This window comes from Pygocentrus nattereri, chromosome 6 (genome assembly GCF_015220715.1).
Source record: "Pygocentrus nattereri isolate fPygNat1 chromosome 6, fPygNat1.pri, whole genome shotgun sequence".
Lineage (NCBI taxonomy): Eukaryota > Metazoa > Chordata > Actinopteri > Characiformes > Serrasalmidae > Pygocentrus > Pygocentrus nattereri.
In genome coordinates this window covers 34,430,523-34,450,270 of record NC_051216.1, presented here as the reverse complement: position 1 = coordinate 34,450,270, position 19,748 = coordinate 34,430,523, and the positions used below count along the sequence as shown (strand labels likewise).

Here is a 19,748-nt window from a genome sequence, read left to right as displayed (position 1 = left end):
TCTCAGCAGTCTTCGGGCTCAGGAACACATCTGAAAACCACTGTCTATAAAAACAATTTGCCGCTGCATCAACAAATACAAGTTAAAACTCTAAAACACAAAGAAGAAACCATATATAAGCAGGATACAAAAACTTACGGGTGCCACAAGGATGCCACTTACTCTGGGCCTGAGCTCATTTAAAATGGACTGTGGGAAATCATGGACACTGTGTGCTCTGGGCTAAAGACCACTCAGCTAGTTATCAGTGCACGGTTCAATAGCCAGAATTCATGATGGTATAAGGGGGCATATAGTGCACATGGCATGGGTGATGTGCACATCTGTGAAGGTAGCATTAATGCTAAGCAATAGATACATGTTTTGGCAGCATTACTGCCATCCAGACAATATTTTTTTTTTTAGGAAAGGCCTTATTTATTAGGCTAATTTCAGTAAGACAATGTCAAACCACATTCTGCATGTATTACATCAGCACTGCTGTGTCTAAACTGGCCTGCCTGCAGTCCAGACCTGTCACCACTGAAAACATTTGGCACATTATGAAATGAGAAATACTGCAAAGGAGACCCTGAACAGTTGAGCAGCTGAAATTCTATAACGAACAAGAGCAGGAAAACATTTCACTTTCAAAACAGAGTGTTGATAAAAGACGAGGTGATGAAACACGGTGGTGAACATGCTCCCTTTTTTGGAACGTGTTGGCATCAAATTCAAAATGTGCATATATTTATCAGGAAAATTTATTCGGTTCATTTCTAAGATATGTTGTCTTTGTAGTATTTTCCCTTAAACATGTGGTTTACTTGCTGAGTATTCTATTTCATTGTATTCTGTTTTTATTTACATTCTGCACAGCTTCCCAAGTTTTTTGGAAATGGGGTTGTAATTAAACATTTTATTTTAATTTATTGACAGGACATCCATTGCTGAGTGGCCATGTGTGAAACAAGTAACTGCCCCCTTAGTTACTCAATAAGTTAACCAAATCAAGTTAAATGAATTAAGATAATTGGGATCAGTTAAGCAATACACACACAGGCTTGATTACTGCCAGCCCTGTTGAATCCTTACATCACTTAACCAGAACTTAGTCATCAGTTTGTCATCTGAAGCTCAACCATAGTTGACAAGACAACAATCCAAGGCACAAGAGCAAATCCAACTCCTAAAAGCCTCAAAGGAAACAAAATTAAGTCTTTGGAGTGATCTGCTCAAACTCCTGACTTGAACCCCTTTGAGGTGCTGTGGCAGGCCCTTAAACGGGCAGTTAATGCTCAGAAGTCCTCCAATGTGGCTGAATAAGAATAAGAGTGGGCCAGCGTTTCATTGCTCTCCAGTGACCCCACTAGTTAGTAACGTTTTTGGAGAAACTGGGACAAGTGGTGTGACACAACCTCCTTCAATAAATGAAATCATCATTTAAAAACGTTTTTGTGTGTTTCCTTATGTTCTTGTCAGATCCTCATACAAAATTGACACTACTTACTGTGACAAATAGGCAAGAATAGAGGAAATTGGGAGGGAGCCGAGGTGGGTAGAACAGCCTAAATGCATACTCTGGTAAAAGTGCTAGCATTTAGGTACAAGAAAGAGGAAAGAAAAAAAACTAGTTAAGTACTGAAATTGTAGAACTGGAACTTCTTACAATATCCAGAAACAATCAGCCTAGGGCCTGAAGATTATGCTCTATTCTTTTGGTTGGAAATAAAATGCTAAAGCTCCAAAGTCAGAGATGTTACCAATCAAAAAACAGTGCATGTGTGGTCACCAATAAAACACAATGAAATTAAACCCAATAAGAATACTTAGTGGACTAAATATGAATGAGTAAAAAGTGGATTCCTGTACTCACTAACATACTCGGATAGAAGTTAAAGTATTACGATTTACAAATACAAATTCATCAAATTCATCACCTTAATGTACTTGAATTAATAAGTGGTTACTACACACCTTTGGCGAGTAGTTTTTCTCAGCACTGTTTTTGTTTTCTTAACAGTATTTTTAGTTGGTTTAAAATGGCTGTAAAATCACTCTTTCTCTGTTCCAGTGTGAAACCACTGAAAGTATAGTGTATGTGTCCATGTGTGTTTCAGGGCTCTGATGTAAAGACAGATTATGGGCCACTCCTTCACACTCTGGCTGAGTTCGGCTGGTTACTGACCTGTGTGCTGCCCACACCGATCATCCGTCATGACAGGTAAGATTTACACATGCACACACCTCATGTTTGTTCGCTCTTGCTTGTGCATCTCTGACTGTACTTTCTGTGCAGTGAGGGAAATCTCGCAACAAAACAAGTGGTGTTCTTGCAGAGGCCTGTTAAATCCCAGTCACTGCGGAAACACGGTGAGGTAGGTTGAAGATTTCTGCTGAAATGGGACACATTATAATGTTACACTTTCAAGACACACTCGTGTTCAATTACATGTTAAAGATTAGAGTAGTGGCCCACACTACCTGACCTGAACCAATGCTGAAAACATGAGACCCCTCACATAATGAAAATTCCAGGATGATTAACACAGCAGCAGATGAGCTACTGTCTCTGATTTTAAATCTAGTGGACCACCAAACAGGTGTGCCTAATAGAGTGAACAGTGAGTGGACACGGTGTTTAAGAACTCCAACAGCACTGCTGTGCCTGATCCACTCGTACCAGCCCAACAATAAAGTTGTAAATATTGAACATGTGTAATGTTTACTATTCAAAATCAGGGCCAGTCATGACTGGAGTGTTGTAAGTGAATCAGGGGGGTTAAGATTGGATTTCACACACCCCACACTACAGGATAATCTGTGAAGATAATCGTTTAAGACCTTCCTGAAATCAAATTAGAATCATCTAGGCTGTGGTCTTTCTGTGGTTCTTTGTAGATGTGAAAACTGGACATTAAAAAGTGGGTCAGGAAATGTATTGATATCTTTGAACTTTGTTTTGATGACTTTTAAGTTTAACTTGGGGGGCAAAGAAATCAAGTCCTTTTGACTAAATCAAGCCTCAACGATCACTTGTAGCCCAGATAACCAAATAAGATGTTTCTGGATGTATAATAAGAACTTGGGAACATGTTCATTGGAAAAGACAGTTATGCCAAAAGATGGATGGACACAACCACAGCCATTGTGAACAAGCCTTTGAGAAGCATAACCCAAACAGAAGACTGGGTATTCTGGAGAAACTTGAGGTTGACAGGAGTTGAAACTGACATGAACAACAACAATGGTTGAAAAGTTGTCAAAATATTGTTGTGGTTAGTTTATATAAACCAAAGTGTATTATGAAACCTTATACGTTCAATTTAAATACACTGCTCAAAAAAATAAAGGGAACACTTAAACAACACAATATAACTCCAAGTAAATCAAACTTCTGTGAAATCAAACTGTCCACTTAGGAAGCAACACTGATTGACAATCAGTTTCACAGCTGTTGTGCAAATGGAACAGACAACAGGTGGAAATTATTGGCAATTAGCAAGACACACTCAATAAAGGAGTGGTTCTGCAGGTGGGGACCACAGACCACTTCTCAGTACCTAAGCTTTCTGGCTTTTGGTCAGGTTTTGGTCACTTTTGAATGTTGGTGGTGCTTTCACACTCGTGGTAGCATGAGACGGACTCTACAACCCACACAAGTGGCTCAGGTAGTGCAGCTCATCCAGGATGGCACATCAGTGCGAGCTGTGGCAAGAAGGTTTGCTGTGTCTGTCAGCGTAGTGTCCAGAGGCTGGAGGCACTACCAGGAGAAAGGCCAGTACACCAGGAGACGTGGAGGAGGCCGTAGGAGGGCAACAACCCAGCAGCAGGACCACTACCTCCACCTTTGTGCAAGGAGGAACAGGAGGAGCACTGCCAGAGCCCTGCAAAATGACCTCCAGCAGGCCACAAATGTGCATGTGTCTGCACAAACGGTTAGAAACCGACTCCATGAGGATGGTATGAGGGCCCGACGTCCACAGATGGGGGTTGTGCTCACAGAGAGCGATCTGCTGCCTGCAACATCTTTCAGCATGACCGGTTTGGCAGTGGGTCAGTAATGGTGTGGGGTGGCATTTCTTTGGAGGGCCGCACAGCCCTCCATGTGCTCGCCAGAGGTAGCCTGACTGCCATTAGGTACCGAGAGGAGATCCTCAGACCCCGTGTGAGACCATATGCTGGTGTGGTTGGCCCTGGGTTCCTCCTAATGCAGGACAATGCTAGACCTCATGTGGCTGGAGTGTGTCAGCAGTTCCTGCAAGATGAAGGCATTGAAGCTATGGACTGGCCCGCCCGTTCCCCAGACCTGAATCCGATTGAGCACATCTGGGACATCATGTCTCGCTCCATCCACCAACGCCACGTTGCACCACAGACTGTCCAGGGGTTGGGGGATGCTTTAGTCCAGGTCTGGGAGGAGATCCCTCAGGAGACCATCCGCCACCTCATCAGGAGCATGCCCAGGTGTTGTAGGGAGGTCAAACAGGCACGTGGAGGCCACACACAATACTGAGCCTCATTTTGACTTGTTTTAAGGACATTACATCAAAGTTGGATCAGCCTGTAGTGTGTTTTTCCACTTTAATTTTGTGTGTGTCTCCAAATACAGGCCTCCATTGGTTAATAACTTTGGTTTCCATTGAGGTTTTTTTTGTGATTTTGTTGTCAGCACATTCAACTTTGTACAGAACAAAGTATTCAATGAGAATATTTCATTCATTCAGATCGAGGATGTGTTATTTGAGTGTTCCCTTTGTTTTTTTGAGCAGTGTATTATAATCCAAAATGATTTAAACATTATTAAATGCTAAATAACATGAAACAAGAAATTATTAAATGATAATATACATACAGTGAAGATGCGTAACCTCGCTGTCTCTCACTCTCTCAGGTGGGCTCTGTACGGAGAGATGTGGTCAGTCACTCTGTGAGTCGAGGAGTTGGAGTCCCTCACGCAGAGGAACTGTCCCCATGTTCAGGGGGCATCGGAGGTTTCCCAGTATTTGGAGGGGGCTACCCCAGTGCCCTGTCCCATCTGGAGGAAGGGGGCTTTGAGCAGGATGATGGGGCAGCCGAGGTTACGTGTATGTGACCAGCCAGCCTCTACAGCAAGCAGTCTCGACAGTGTCGGATCAAGTCTGTGTCAACGATCAATCAAGTTTGTGATATAAATGGTTTTCTTAAGCTTGACCGTTAGGAGTTAAGCCTTTTTTGCATTTACTCTGTCCCTGGAAATGAGTTTTTGCACCCCTATATAAGAACTTTTAGCACTTTTTAAAATTTTTCCTATGAAGCCATAACTTCCACAGGAGGTGAATATCATCTCATTTTTCTGTCTTTTTATGATGAACCGCTGTAAGGAAATATGCGTCTGACCATCCCCACCACCTCAGACTTCCTGTAGAAAATGTACTGTATGAGTAACACAGTGACCACAACAGGTTTCCAGTGCTGCACATTCATTTCCCCTCACATTTTTATTTTTTTTTACCCCCTACTAACTCTACAACAGTCAGCACCTGCGTTGACTTGAGGCTAGACACTGGCTCACGCACAGATCTTTTGCAGGATGTAAGATCCTCTGCAGGATGTAAACATTTATGTGGTCTGTTTTTCTGACATGCTTCTGTTGGTACTTGGGACATCCAGGCTTTTGCAGTCAAAACACTATGAGCATTCCATCCTCTCTGGGAAGCCATGGATTTTGGATGGGGCTTTCTTGGGACAGGCCTCTTTGGGAAACTTGTTTTTTCACTATAAATTGTTCATACACACAGCCTGGTTCTTTAGCGGGTAGAAAGCAAAAATGTCTGACACTCAAGGCTGTGTCTGTTGGTCTGCAGCATTCTGCTGGAGTAGTGCTGTACATTAATCACCAGAGGAATGCTTATGGAATTGTTTTGCCTGTACAGTGTTTTGGTCACAGTTCTAAAAGGAAGGTTATTCACACTGTTATTACTCCCGCACAGGTTCACTTATAAAAGCACAGTGTTTTAGTTGAGTAATAATCATCTGGATAACTCACTGGGTACTGCACTCGTTCATTTTGGTATTAAGCATCACAGTGGCTCTTACTCATTAAAGTGGCACATGGTCAAACAAAACTATCAATATCATCCATAATAAAATTCAATATAGAAAATATCAGTAATACTAATAATTTGGCCACATTGTTTACCAGTACAAAAGTGCATGCGTATAAGAATTGCTGCAATTATTCAATTGAAAAGCATATTACACTGTGCTTTTGTTTTATATTACTGACATTGCATAAAAATACATAAATCTACTGCATAAACATCTCTTTACAGCAGTATAATGTTTAAATGTTACTGTAGGAAAATAATCACTCTTATCACTGTGCTGAGACATTTCACATTTTAATCTTTCCAGTTGTAATTTTAACACAAAGTTTGGTCAGTAGGGGGAGCAGTGCACCCATGGACCTCAAACTCCACCTGTGGCCGCAGCCATTGGCTCATCAGCCGCTGAATGCTGTCAGTTTATTTGCTCCCTGCTGAAACGTGCATGAATTAGGGTGTGTTTCATGTAAATGATATAGAAATGAGGTACTGTTATTCTGGCGCTTGATTTCACGCACTGAAACAGATCAAAATCTGCTTGTTTTTGTACAAAGGTTTCACAGATCAGGTGCAGAGTAGTTCATACACCAGTAAAAGCAGTGACATCTGCACTGTTTGTATGCAGCTTTGATGAATAAGGGCTACTGAACAACTGTTTTTGCTTGCTTTAGTCTGAAATAAGTGAGCTCCAAGTTAGTAATGGTGCTACTCAGTGTTAAAACTAGGAATGCATCATTATTCTGGGTCAATTCTGATATCTTGCAGATACATACTGCCATATGTAAACATTTATACAATGTAGAAGATGGAACTAGATCCACATCAATTAGCATTATTAATCAAACATTTATTTCTGGGTTACAAATGTATTAAAACAAATAAAATACTGATATTTCAGCACAGCAGCCCAGCGGTTTGAAATATCGATCAAATCTAAAAGTGTGTTCAAAGCAAGTATGTTTTTTTTTTTTGTTTTTTTTTTAAAATAAATATCTACTGGTATTGATATGATTACGATGCATCCCTAGTTAATGTTACGTTCAAAATCTTGGAAATGTTAACTTTTTTTGTACTCTGCCCAGATTTAATATTCTTTATTACTGACAATGTTTGTCTTTCAGCAAAACCAATAGGCTATAGAACATATGCTGCTGTATATAAAATTAATAAGCCATAGATTATTGAGGTCCTTTTTGTGTAATTTTGATTTTATTAAGCCAGTGTTACCTACCAGCTGCAGTATTTGAATATTTGAGCATTAACTTACCAGTTATTCTTGGTGTTAATATTTTATTAAACCATGTATACCATCTTCTCACTTTACTGTTTCCTTGTATGACTTTACTTCATATGGAAAATATGAAAAGCTAATATTCTGAACTCATCTAGTAGAACATGAAGCAGCGGAGATCAATGGAGATTTTATTAACACCAACCATAATGAAAATATATTTAGTTCATTTAAAAAATAAATAAATACAATGGGTTAGATAAGACACCTCCATCCATACAATAACCTGATAACAAGGAAGGAAGGGGTGAATATCACCACACTCATTTATAAAGCAGGAAAAGAAAGAGACCCCAACAACTGAAAGACTGGCATGATCCATTACGCTGGAACACAACATGTATGGAGAGAAAGATGCTTTGGCTTCGGGCAGATGCAAGGGGCAAATGAAAAAGCAAATGATCTTGGAGGCTCCAGATGCGAAGTGAATTTTCCTGAATTGCAGACGTTTAAGCTCCTGCTGAAACGCTGAGTCAGTTCTGGAGCTGGAGCTCAGGCTTCACTCTCTCCAGCAGAGGTATTCTGGCCCTCGTCCTCCAGGATGGGAACGATCAAGTTGTCTTTAGACATCAGGTTGTACTTCACCACGAAGCGCGTGAAGCGGTGACACAGGAACGTCTCGTTCTGAGGGTGATTCACACAAGAAAGAGGGTCAGATTAGGGAGGCCTTAAAAGAGGCACAGCCAACGTGTAATCATGGTAATGTCACAGGCCATGCATAAATTATAGGACTGGCTCAGGATTCTTTCCAGCTCAATACTTGGCTTTAAAATGCTGTCTCAAGATGCCACCTGCTGGCAGATCTAGGGAATGCCATTTGAAGAAGACTGGGGCAAATGCCCACAACACAATACCTGCAGATGGGTGACAAATTAAAGGTGAATTCCACATTTCTACACAATTCGTTCAGCAGAGTGGTTTGATGTAAAATGCACCGTACTAGAGACACTTACCAACTAAGAGCTTCTCTACAGTGGTGGTGATGGGAACTGTCATGATGTATGCAACTTGGACATTCTCTTTACTATGCGAAACATCCACTAAAGCTTTACATGCCTTCTGAGTTTTTATGTGTAATCCTGATAATGGTGTTAAAAAAAAAAAAAAGATCTAATCTGATCTATTTAGGTACTGGTTTGCCATCCAGTGCCATCCATGTATCATGCATAAAGTACAAGTATGTACAATAGGCCAAACACTATTGTAAATCACTGTCAAATGACAATCATTTCATGATATATCTTTCTACAATGTGGCTTTATAAAGTATTAAACTCTTTAAATGTTTGGTTTCTTATCACCACCATGATTCAGACTCTGTAAGTTTGTCTAGAATGCTGTATTTCACAACAAAACACTCTGAATGACTTTGTTTGCATCTTAACAATTACATTATGCAGAAAGTTAAAAAGAGGATTCTCCTTTAAAGGATAAACCTGAATAAATGAATTGAGAAACATAACAAAAACATGTTTTCAGACAAGCGACTCATTAAAATGCTGAAGAGGCTCAGCAGACCTCGATTTTGGATCAAGATGGAAAAAGGGTTCATTATCAATGCATGAACGGTAGGAGCCTCAGTCACAAAGACTGCTCAACAGGCTGGTGTTTCAATAGGAATGGTGATTAAAGGGACATCTGCATCTTTAGATCTGTGTAAAATACATCAGTAAACAAGGCTGATTAGATGGTTAAAAGTGCATATTCAATGATCGTGATGGTTGTACATTAGTCAGACTAGGGAAAGAGTTGCATGCGCCATGTACCCCAAGAGAATAGTACAGGCCTGAATGCTTGAACCCTATAGTGGCTCTATAGCTGTAGGCCTGTAGACTTTGCTGGCAATACAGACTGATCACCTTTATCCTGTGATGAAACATTTCTATCCTCTGTCCAGGATAAATATTCACTTCACATCAGTCTACTCCGAATGACTTCAATTAACTTAAATATACTTGCAGACATGTTAAAAAATTTGGTGGAAGATTTTGGACTAATGTGTTAGACAGTGCTCATCACCACCATGGTCAGATAACGGAATATCTTTTGGAAGAATGGTGTTGCCTCCAGTACAGTGCACTGAAGTTTTTATGACAGCTTGTGGTGGCAAAACCAATTTTCCTGTAACCCATATATAAATATATAATCGGTGTGATGTCCAATTTTTTACCTAATTTAAAACATATTGTGAACATTTCATGACACAGACCCACAAAAATGGTCCAACATTACAAGAAATAAACTCATATCAATGCACATTAGAGTTAAGAATCGTTTTTCTATTACTATAAAAGGTACCCCTTTGGAGATGGGAATGTAGTTTACAACAATTACAATATAATGTCAATCTTTTTCTTTGAACTCTGCAGTTCTTGGAGCAGGAAATACGTACCAAAACCAGCACAGAACAGACCGTTCTATTTGTAAATTACCACTGTGATTTTCAAAACATGTTCACTGAAGACTTATGCTGACCTCATAAGAGTCAAATATTTGGCGGTGGTGAAAGTAGGCGTGGGAGAAGATTCTGTAGATGCGACGGCAAACTGAGCCCAACTTTGCCACTGATGACTCCTTAATGCTGACGCTGTACAGAGAGCAAAAACAGACAGCAAGGATTTGTTGTTTTACACCATGAGCACACTGTCGTCATCATGTGTTAATTCAAGAAATCAAACACCAATCTTATGTGAAAAGCGCTGGTCAGTGTGCAGGTATTCATTCCAATAAAGAAAAAGCACACATGATCAACTGGATAAATATTAAGACTTATTGAATAAACAAGTAGAATCAGGTGCATTACTGCTAGACTGGAATGAAAACCTGCTGTAGTAAAACCTGGCCTTTGTGGATAAGACTGGATACCCTTGTAGTGGGCTAGTCTATGAATTACTAATATTATGGAAATGCTGTGAAGTTAACTTACCAAGCGTAAACATAAAATGTACATTCGCAGTTAAAAGACACAGCCTACATTTTTGATATTTTAGGTCCACTTATGATCAAAAACAGCCATAATTCATTTGTACATGACCATTTTCCAACCTCTTCATCACTTAATTAAACATGCTTTTTTCGTAACTTGTAAACTGCTAAATGTAAATGACTCCTGTTCTGATTGGCTGCCCTGCACTGTGCCTCACTCAAAAGTAGTCTGAGCTGAAACACTGCTTATAGCTTCAGTATGAATGAGTGTAGCTAAACTGCTGTAGGCCGAATAGGTGGATCAATATTAATAAGTGACATCACAAAAAGTATTTAAAAACTGATATTTGTTTGTTTGTTTTTGTAGCTAGGTTTCCATACATGAACTTGAAAGTAAACGTGAACGTAAACGTAAAATGATATGGGCCTATTAAAATGAAGCCTTCTGCTATGCAACCACGTGAAAAGTAACTACATGAAAGATTCATAACAACACCAGCAGGTGGAGTGTCTGTGCAAAGACTCACCGACTAGGGAAATACTTATTGCTGTTAAGAAGGCATGCTGCACCATCCAAGGTGTGCCTCGTGTAGTCAATGGCAGGACACTGATCGGAGAATAGAAAATACCAAACCATCATCAGTCTACAGCATCACCCGGTGACCGTTTACACTGGTTTTGTTGCAAGTAGGTCAATAGGTTGTCTTTACAGCTCATGCTTTATCCTTTAAGTTATCATAGTAAACATCCACAAGCTGTGTATATCTGGGTATATTTACACCTTGCACTAGCATCCATTTTCAGGTGTAAACACACATAAGACACATTATGAGAGGATTATGATAAACACAAGTTTCAATAGAATGTGCTATCATTTGTCCATATACAATTACATGAGTAGAAATGCATCTGCTGAGTAGCACTTCGTGCGTGAGGAGAATGAACAACAAGAACAAAAGATGAAGGATATAGGATTTCCTTAAGTTCCTTCTCTTACACTGTGCTGATGAAAGTATCCAAACCAAGCTTGTCAACTCATGTCTCAACAAGGAAAAACTGAACAAAAGTCACATTTCAAAAATTTCGAGTCCACATTTCAAATTGTTTTTGGAAATCATGGACGTCGTGTCCTCCAGGCCAAAGAGGAAAAGGACTGTCCGGATTGTTATCAGCACAAAGTTCAAAAGCCAGCATCTCTGATGGTATGGGGGTGTGTTAGTGCCCATGGCATGGGTAACTTACACATCTGTGAAGGCACCATTAGCGCTGAAAGGTACATACAGGTTTTGGAGCAACATATGCTGCCATCCAAGCAACATCTTTTTCAGTGACATCCCTGCTTATTTCAGCAAGACGATGCCAAACCACATTCTGCACGTGTTACTACAGCGTGGTTTAGTAAAAGAGTGCAGGTACTAGACTGGCCTGCCTGCAGTCCAGACCTGTCTCCCATTGAAAAACGGAGACCCTGTTGAGCAACTGAAGTTGAACTGAAGCAAGAATGGGAAAGAATTCCACCTACAAAACTTCAACAATTAGTGTCCTTAGTTCCCAAACGCTTATCGAGTGTTGATAAAAGGAAAGATGATGTAACACAGTGGTAAACATGCCCCTGTCCCAACTTCTTTGGAACGCGTTGCAGGCATCAAATTCAAAATGAGTGAATATTTGCAAAAACCAATAAAGTTTATCCATTTGAACATTAAATATCTTGTCTTTGTAGTGTATTCAATTGAATATAGATTGAAAAGGATTTGCAAATCATTGTATTCTGTTTTTATTCATGTTTTACACAACGTCGCAACTACATTGGAATTGGGGTTGTACGAGTCAAAGTCAAATCAGATCTCACCTGGCAAACTTAGCTGTGCATTTTATTGAAAACTGTAAATGGAATCCGGACAAAGCAATTCCAGATATGATCCAGACACAAAACACATGTTAATGCAATGTGTAAACAGGCTCAGTTTTTTTTTTTTTAATTCTTTCACACTGACTGATGGCGAGAGGTCTTCTGCAGAGATAGAGAGGCGCACGTCTACACTCACCTCTTTAGGAGTCTTGTGGGCTGCACAGAGAAAAATCCACTGCTCAGTGGCAGTCATTTGGGTACACGTGTCTGGGTGGCATTCACTCTGTAAGCACGAAAGGCATAAATAAATCATGAACAAGTAAAGGCCTACACACGGAGATCACAGCAGCAAAGACTTGTTTCCAAACTACTGAATTACATCAATGCATACGGCGCCAACAGCTTCATAAAAGTAATTTAAGACTACCATATGGACAGAAACAAAACAGAAAGTACCTGAAGTTTAACAGCCAAGCCATTGAGCTCCAAACAAAATTGCCTATTAAAACAACAAGTAAAAAAGACCTGAAAGAGGACTGTATCTGGAGACTGTACAGTTCACAGCTGAGAATACACTGATAACTGTTTTCATAAGCGGCATGCCAAGAACAACAGAACTGACTATGCCAGGGTATATCATTTCATGCTCTGTTTCTTGGAAGTTACCTGAGATGTTCGTACTTCCACACTCCCTCATCCTGTCCCTCTGGAGGCTCCATGATCTTCTCTATGTTGGAACAGTCAGAGCGGATGTTCTGCTGAATATACTGCAAAGATCAGAGCAGTGACTTGAGTTATTGTGTGGTTACACTGTAATGTAGATGTAAAGGGCAGATCTGGAATAATGCAAAAACAAAACATCACTGTCTGTCTAGCATTGAAACTTAAATGGTGATTACAGCACAGCCCTCACTATGTAACACAACATGAAGTAGCATGGATGAAGTGAGAAGATATCCCACCTGTTGCACTGCCAAAGTGCTGTCCATCTCCTCAAAAGATTCATCAGGCCAGTTGTAGAAGTCCTGCCAAACAGAAAAAACAATTGAAGGTTGGCAATATGAATTCTTTAGTTTACATAATAAGAGTGAATCATTTTAGGGACGCATAACAACGTCAGAATCATATTAGTATGGGCTGACAATTGCTTAAAAATGTTTAGATATGAATAATGTTTCAACCTGATATTTGATGATGTAATCCAGAATGTTTAGGTGCTGTTGGGCTATTGTGCTAAAATATCAGTATTTTATTCATTTTACTGCATCTGGAACCTTACAGAAATAAATGTCAGGTCCAGGTGAATGGTAGGTAGACCAAATCTTCTACAATTTATAAATGTTTATGTATCAGCATCAGCCAGCGTGTTCAGAAAACTATCGGTTATCAGCATCAGCCCATAATTACTATATCAGTGCAGAACAGGCAATATACAAATATGGCTGGGCTGACTTTTGCCTTACTACCAACTTCATCCTTCTAGTGTTTTCTAGATATAAACAGAGTTACAAGACATTTATTTGCTTTACTCTACTTATGTCTGTAGTGTGCAAATCACAATACATTGTGCTCTCACATGTCAATTAAAACGATTTCTTCATGGAGGTCCTGCTTGAAATAACAGCTTTAAATAACAGAAATGCTAAACCGTATTGGTATTGAAAGCAATATGTTTGCTGGTTTTCACTTATGATTTACTTCAGAACAATGTTATTCATTTGTTTTCTTATTGGTTTCCATCCTGTGTCTATGCCAGGTACTGGATCTAAAACTAAACAGTTTCAGGCTCAGTAGAGACTTTGGTTATCTATAACCAAATAAACTTTGGTTATAGATAACTAAGTACCCAAGCAGCTACCTAATAGCAACATTATATCCCCAAAGGTGTCTTGACTCCTACTTCAATTTAACTACCTAAGGTCCACCCATTGCTGACACAGATGAGCCTGAAGTCATCATGCCTAATGACAAACGTTGGCTGCAGGTCCCCCAGCATTGGGCTGTAGCAGTGGAACTGCGTTCTCTGGAGTGATGGAGCTCCATTCAACACCTTTAGGATGAGTTGTATGAATCAGAGTGGCATTTGTGATCCAGAAGTCATCATCCAACATCAGTACCGGACCTCACTTTTGCTCTTGTGGCTGAATGCAACTGAATCCTCATGGTAATGTTCCAACATCTAGTATAAAGCCTTCCCAGATGAGTAGCTATTAGTACCTCTGATTTCAGAGGAAAAGTTAAGACGAGCTGGTGTCTACCAACCTTTACACATATTGTGCACTCTCAAACTAGGCTTTACTTAAAAACTACATCTAAAAAAACACCCCACACATCTGTTTTCTGCGGTCTCTTTGGTAGGTTAAAGGGAAAGTCAAAAATTGAGATGTACACAAAGCCATTCAGGGTGGTCTGAAGTGAAATGCTCCTTTCTAGAGCAACTGAGTGAGAATTGTTCACAGGTGCAGTGACAGGACTCAGACATGTGAAGATTTGAATGCCTCTGAAAGCACCTTAACAAAAAGTAATTACATGAAATTGTTAGATATACACTGTTCGGTCTCTGCCACATTGTTTTTTGTGTGATAGTTTTGTAATGAAATTTTGGCTTAAATGTATTTTAATCCATGGACTGGTGACCTGTCCATTTTGTAACCTGCCTTGCCCGATGACAGCTGGGATAGACTCCAGTAACCCCCCGCGACCCTGAGGGAGAAGCAGCTTAGATGATATGTATGTGTATGTGTGTATAAAATCTTATCTTTTTCCGATTTTGAACTATTTTGCAATTAACAACACTACATGTAAAACTCAGAAGACTCGTGTAAGTCCACCGCTGTTTTTTTTGTAAATAAAAAGGTTATATTTGTGTTATAGACATCGCGACCCCTGGTTCCGATCAGCACCACTGTAAAGAAATCTGAACCTGTAAGCTTCTCTACAAATGAAGCATTTCGCATCAAATCATTCTGAATAACTCGGTTTAATCTCAATTATTCAGAAATCTGTAAAAGTTGGTGGATTTCCCCTTTGAGATTCGGCGACCTGTTAATTTGTTCCACATTGGTTGACGCTAACTAGCGATGGCTAACTGCTAACTAGCTATCTAGCTGGGTCCACCACCAGGCTAATTTTGATGTCAGTTACTTTAGGGATGATATATACAGTCATTTACAGGACAGCAGGACGCAAACTCGGGCAGTAGCGTTGCTGAGTTTACCATCAATGGTCTTTCGATTTTACACCATGAGCATATAGCTGCTCTGCTCTATGGTGAGCAAAATACAACAGACATTTCCCTCGACTGGTTAACGTTAGCAGCACTCTTTTAACAATAACCTGAAACACATATTGACCGAATCCATGATTATCGTTTTAATGGAGTTCGTTTAAAACTGCCCAGCTGATCTAAATCTCGGTCTGGCTTTACCTTCGCCTTGGTGCCTGGTCTGTTCCTCCTCACAACAACGGTTGCGCCCTCCGCCATGACCATCTCGACCGGCTGGATGTGGAATGTCTGTCTGTGCCTGTCTGTTAGCGCCCCTAGCGGTCACTTCAATACAAAGGTAATACAAAGGCTGGACAACACGGCAAAACAGATCATCGAGATTTTCACGATACGTTACGTATCACGATACTTTGGTTTTCGTTGACAAGCGAACAGTTTGAAAGACAAAATAGACGTGTTCTCACATGCATTTCCATATGTGACCGATGTTTTGAAACGTTAATGTCCAAGTAATACATAAATATATTTATTTTTAAAAATGTGAGAAAAATTCAGGTCTGTATGATTTAGGCTCTTTTAATAAAGCCATGGAAAGCATAGACAGACGTTTCCTTTATTCAAAAAAAATAATAAAACTGGTAAAAAGTGTCAATGGTCTGACTCCCAGTCAGCTACATGCGTCTATAAATGTTTATTCATTTACTTCATTTTCACTTCAATTTTTTACAACAAACATTTAGTGTACTATGATCTACTCAGAAGTTCTCAGAGGGTTCTTCAAGGAGAAAACGTCATCCCAGCCAAATGAAGAGAAAATTAAAATGAATTAAAAAAATAAAAATAAAAAAGCACTGGACACAGTGTGAGCATCAATTAGCAGGATTTTACATACATGGTGATGCCCATCCTGATTACTTCAATGTTGGCATCTCAAAAAAACATTTACTCAGCCAAGAATGAGAGACAACCTCTGAGGAAATTAACATCTCTAAAGTCAGAAAGAAGATTGGTATTCCCAAGTTCTCTTTATTAATGTAACAAAACATTATCATAATTATTTACAGATGAATGACAGAAAAAAAAACAAAACGTGGAACAACCATTTTCTCCACTCCTCTAGAATGACAAGGCTGGTTACACAATGAGCACTAACACATTAATCCACATATTTTCCTAGAATATCTGCATCCCGGAACAGGAAATAGTCCTAGACAAGAAAATAGAAATGAGATATTAGAACAAGACGGGTAAATTCTTGCTACAATACAGTCATATTATCAATGTTTTACTACATGGGTTTTTGTGAGAGACTCTTTAGGTGGTAAGCTTTATCTTTAATATGGAATGATTCCAAATATTCCAGATGTTCCAAATAACACGCTTACCTTTTCCTCAAGAACCACTTTAGTGCCACCATATTCTGGTAGTAGAACCTTCTCTCCAACTTTGACACTGATGGGTGTTACTTCTCCATTCTGAAACACAAGACAATAGAATTTCATTTAGAAACCTCCTCAAACAAAAACAGTCCATATAAACTACATAAGCATAGGGGATATTTCTGACCTTGTTAACGGCTCCTGGTCCTACAGCCACCACTGTGGCCTGCAGCACTTTGCCTTGTGACTTTTCTGGAAGCATGATACCTCCTTTAGTCACAGTCTCTGCTGCTAACCGCTCCACCAGCACGCGGTCGAACATTGGGAGAAATTTCCGGAAAGCCTTAGCCTGCACAGGGGGTGAAGATAATAAATAGTCAGGTGAGAAGAATGTGTGTTGTATAACGGTATAAAAGCAACATTCAATTTCAAATTAGCACCACTAGGGGAGACTAGACTACAACATGCAAGAGGCAGTACATTAAGGCTGTTTTAAACATTTTTGTTGCTCCCCATCAGTAAATAAATGCAAATCAACATATGTAGCTGACATGTGTTTAAAGATTAAACAGCATCTAAGTAGATTTCTTTCTTTCTGTCTGTCTTCTGGCTGGGAAATTAGCTTGTGTATTACATCTTAAATTAGAGACACTCTCTTTTTAAGCAGATTAAATGACTGCACTACAAAGAAACTTTTGTCTTAGTTTGTCCCAGAGGAAAAAAAATGCCTGTGCGAGTGAGGTGAGCTGAGGTAGAAAGTTCAGGAAAGTGATAGAACAATCTAACTCAGACTGCCTTACATAAAGATTTTGCAACACCAGGTGCATGTCTGTTAGCAGATGTTTCCATGTCCTTGTGTGAAGGTCATTTGTGCATGAGGACAGAACTGTATGGACAAACGGTCTGTAGACTGTGAGGAATGAGGGAGGAGGGAGAGAATTTGGAGGTTCTGTAAATGTTTACCACTTCAGTGAAGGACAAAGGACACAGACACCAAGATAAGACCTCAAGTGTGAACCACACATGAAGTCTTATGAAAATCCTGGAATCAACTGGCTGATAAAGTACAGATGAGCAGAGACGTGGGCACGAAAAAGAAATCCCTTTATTCAGCAACATTACGTTCAACACAAAGCAACTTTCCATTATGGAATTAGTTCAATACCAAAGAGAGTGAGATCAGGAATAGAACAAGGAATGGCTTGTGAAATGTAATAAATTGAATTAAGAGGATAACCATCTAAACCACATGAGCTACAATCTGTCCACCTCTGTCAGTGTAGATGTAGCCCTGTGGCCACTTGTATAAAAAACATCAAGTACTTATCAGAATTTAAATGCTTAAGGGATACTTATAAAGCCATAAATATATATTTAAACATCAAAATCTGCTGAAATTTAAACCTAAGCTTAGAGTTTAAACTTAGAAATTTAAACTTCCTCCCCACCGTAACAGGGGAACTGATTTTTCTCATTTTCTCCATGATTAAATGTTTAAAACGCAAAAAGAAGCCGTTCAGAGTGGTTTGGTGTGAAATTCTCTGATCTAGAGTAACTCAAGAATAAAAAATGGTCATAGTGAATGTGATAGGAACCAGACGTCCACCTCTGAGATCTCCCTCACAGAAGGTTATTACATGAAACGCTTATGAATACTAGCCTGATGTCTCAGACACTGTTTTATTATAGCGTTGTGATAAAGTTTTTACTCTATTTATTTTAATCCACTCATGGTGGATTAATGGATGGATACATGAATGGTGTTCTAAGGCCCCAAAGAAGTTATTTCTTCAAGCTTACCACTAATTTTACGATCATCAACATTACATATTAAACTCACAAGATTCAGTGGTGGTTCGGATAGCAAATAAAAAGGCTATATTTGCATTGTAGACATCAGGGCCCCTGGATCCTATCACCACCATCGGAGTCACGCCAAACCAGTCTGTAGTCATGATTCTGTTATATGTATACATCAACAGATGAATTATAGACATTTTAAAATATCGCGGGAATTCCCCTTTAAAAAGCTGCAATAGAATAAGAGCACTGACCATGTGACAAGTGCTCTCATTGTCCAGTGTGGCGAATAGCTAACAGGGCGAGCTGAGGAAGAGGCGTAGACGCGATGCACAGTGTGAACTTGTACTTATGTTAACGGTATACTTGGTACTAAACCAACCGTAGCTACGCCTAACTCAGACCTCCGAAATCTCGCCAGCACTATACTGGACACACTGCTAGCTTACATAAGCATGAAGCACAGAGATGTGACACAAGAACATTTCACGTTCAGCTGAAACAAACGGACAAGTGTCACCAACGCTTCAGGGTCCGCATGAGAATTACAGCACTAACCGTGACCTTGTGAGCAGCTACAGGAGTGCGGCGCTACACGTTAGCTGGCTCCTATTTGAGCCTTACGGTTATACCAAATCCGTTGATAATGTGAATTCTCTGCAGAAATAACACAACTGTAGTGTTTAGTCTTCTTACCATGTCTGTAGTTGCGGTTCAGGAGCTGAAGCAGCGGCGGAGTGAAGCGAGTGGGCCACACTGAGCTCACAGCGGAGAAACACGTGAAGAAATCTCTAGAAGTCGAGCGCGCATGCGCGAAAAATCTCGCCTTTAACAAACGCCGTGCTGGACTTCTAGAAAGAAAATCTCCACGAACAAATAAACTGTCTGCACACGCTGGCTCTCACTGAGTGAACGGGCTGGACGGGTGTTGAAGTAAGACTTGTTATAATCTGCAAAAGGGCTCCGTTTTTGAATTGTGGTTTCACAACACTGACCCCTGACCTCGTCTTTTTTTCTCCAATAGCGGCTGAGAAACTTCTGGAAGTCGGCGCCCCGGAACGAGCATAATTTTGAATTTCATCAACAAAGTGCAAGGCAGAACACACTGTCCGCACATTTTTGGTTGCCGAATAAAATATGGTCTTATGATAAAGCAACAAGTAGTATGTTTTATGTTAAGGCACTAAGGAGAAGAATTTAATCGATAGACA

At 39.9% G+C, this 19,748-nt stretch overlaps 2 protein-coding genes across 4 annotated transcripts in view; one reads left to right on the top strand and one right to left on the bottom strand.

Moving 5' to 3' along the window:
* The window catches only part of rftn2 (raftlin family member 2), a 29,110-nt gene extending 21,724 nt beyond the window's left edge, over positions 1-7,386 (top strand). The window contains exons 7-9 of the mRNA XM_017706537.2: positions 2,100-2,203; positions 2,279-2,357; positions 4,874-7,386. Of these exons, the coding sequence (XP_017562026.1) occupies positions 2,100-2,203; positions 2,279-2,357; positions 4,874-5,074 (384 nt within the window). The 3' untranslated portion in view covers positions 5,075-7,386. The remainder of the gene's footprint in view (positions 1-2,099; positions 2,204-2,278; positions 2,358-4,873) is intronic.
* Positions 7,387-7,466: 80 nt separating this feature from the next.
* Positions 7,467-19,511, bottom strand: LOC108432589 (MOB-like protein phocein). Of its 3 annotated transcripts, XM_037539027.1 has the most exons (9): positions 19,234-19,511; positions 16,925-17,086; positions 13,095-13,157; positions 12,799-12,899; positions 12,589-12,631; positions 12,329-12,415; positions 10,808-10,887; positions 9,831-9,942; positions 7,467-7,980 (listed from the first exon to the last, which is right to left on the bottom strand). In XM_037539027.1, the coding sequence occupies exons 1-9, from the start codon at positions 19,234-19,236 to the stop codon at positions 7,849-7,851; spliced, it is 783 nt and encodes a 260-aa protein (XP_037394924.1). In that variant the 5' UTR covers positions 19,237-19,511; the 3' UTR covers positions 7,467-7,848. The 3 variants fall into 3 exon arrangements, with proteins under 3 accessions (XP_037394924.1, XP_017562027.1, XP_017562025.1); XM_017706538.2 differs by lacking the exons at positions 16,925-17,086; positions 19,234-19,511 and adding an exon at positions 15,560-15,671; XM_017706536.2 differs by lacking the exons at positions 7,467-7,980; positions 9,831-9,942; positions 10,808-10,887; ... (2 more) ...; positions 12,799-12,899; positions 13,095-13,157 and adding exons at positions 16,026-16,565; positions 16,744-16,833 and having other exon boundaries at positions 19,234-19,475.
* Between the last annotated feature and the right edge of the window lie 237 nt (positions 19,512-19,748).

Bases quoted from the DNA above. Each gene is read 5' to 3' on its own strand.
- LOC108432589 (XM_037539027.1), bottom strand. The intron at 12,632-12,798 runs GTAACTTCCAAG...TTGTTTTAATAG, and splicing joins TGGAAGTACGAACATCTCAG to GCAATTTTGTTTGGAGCTCA. The intron at 9,943-10,807 runs GTGAGTCTTTGC...CTCTCTGTACAG, and splicing joins AATAAGTATTTCCCTAGTCG to CGTCAGCATTAAGGAGTCAT.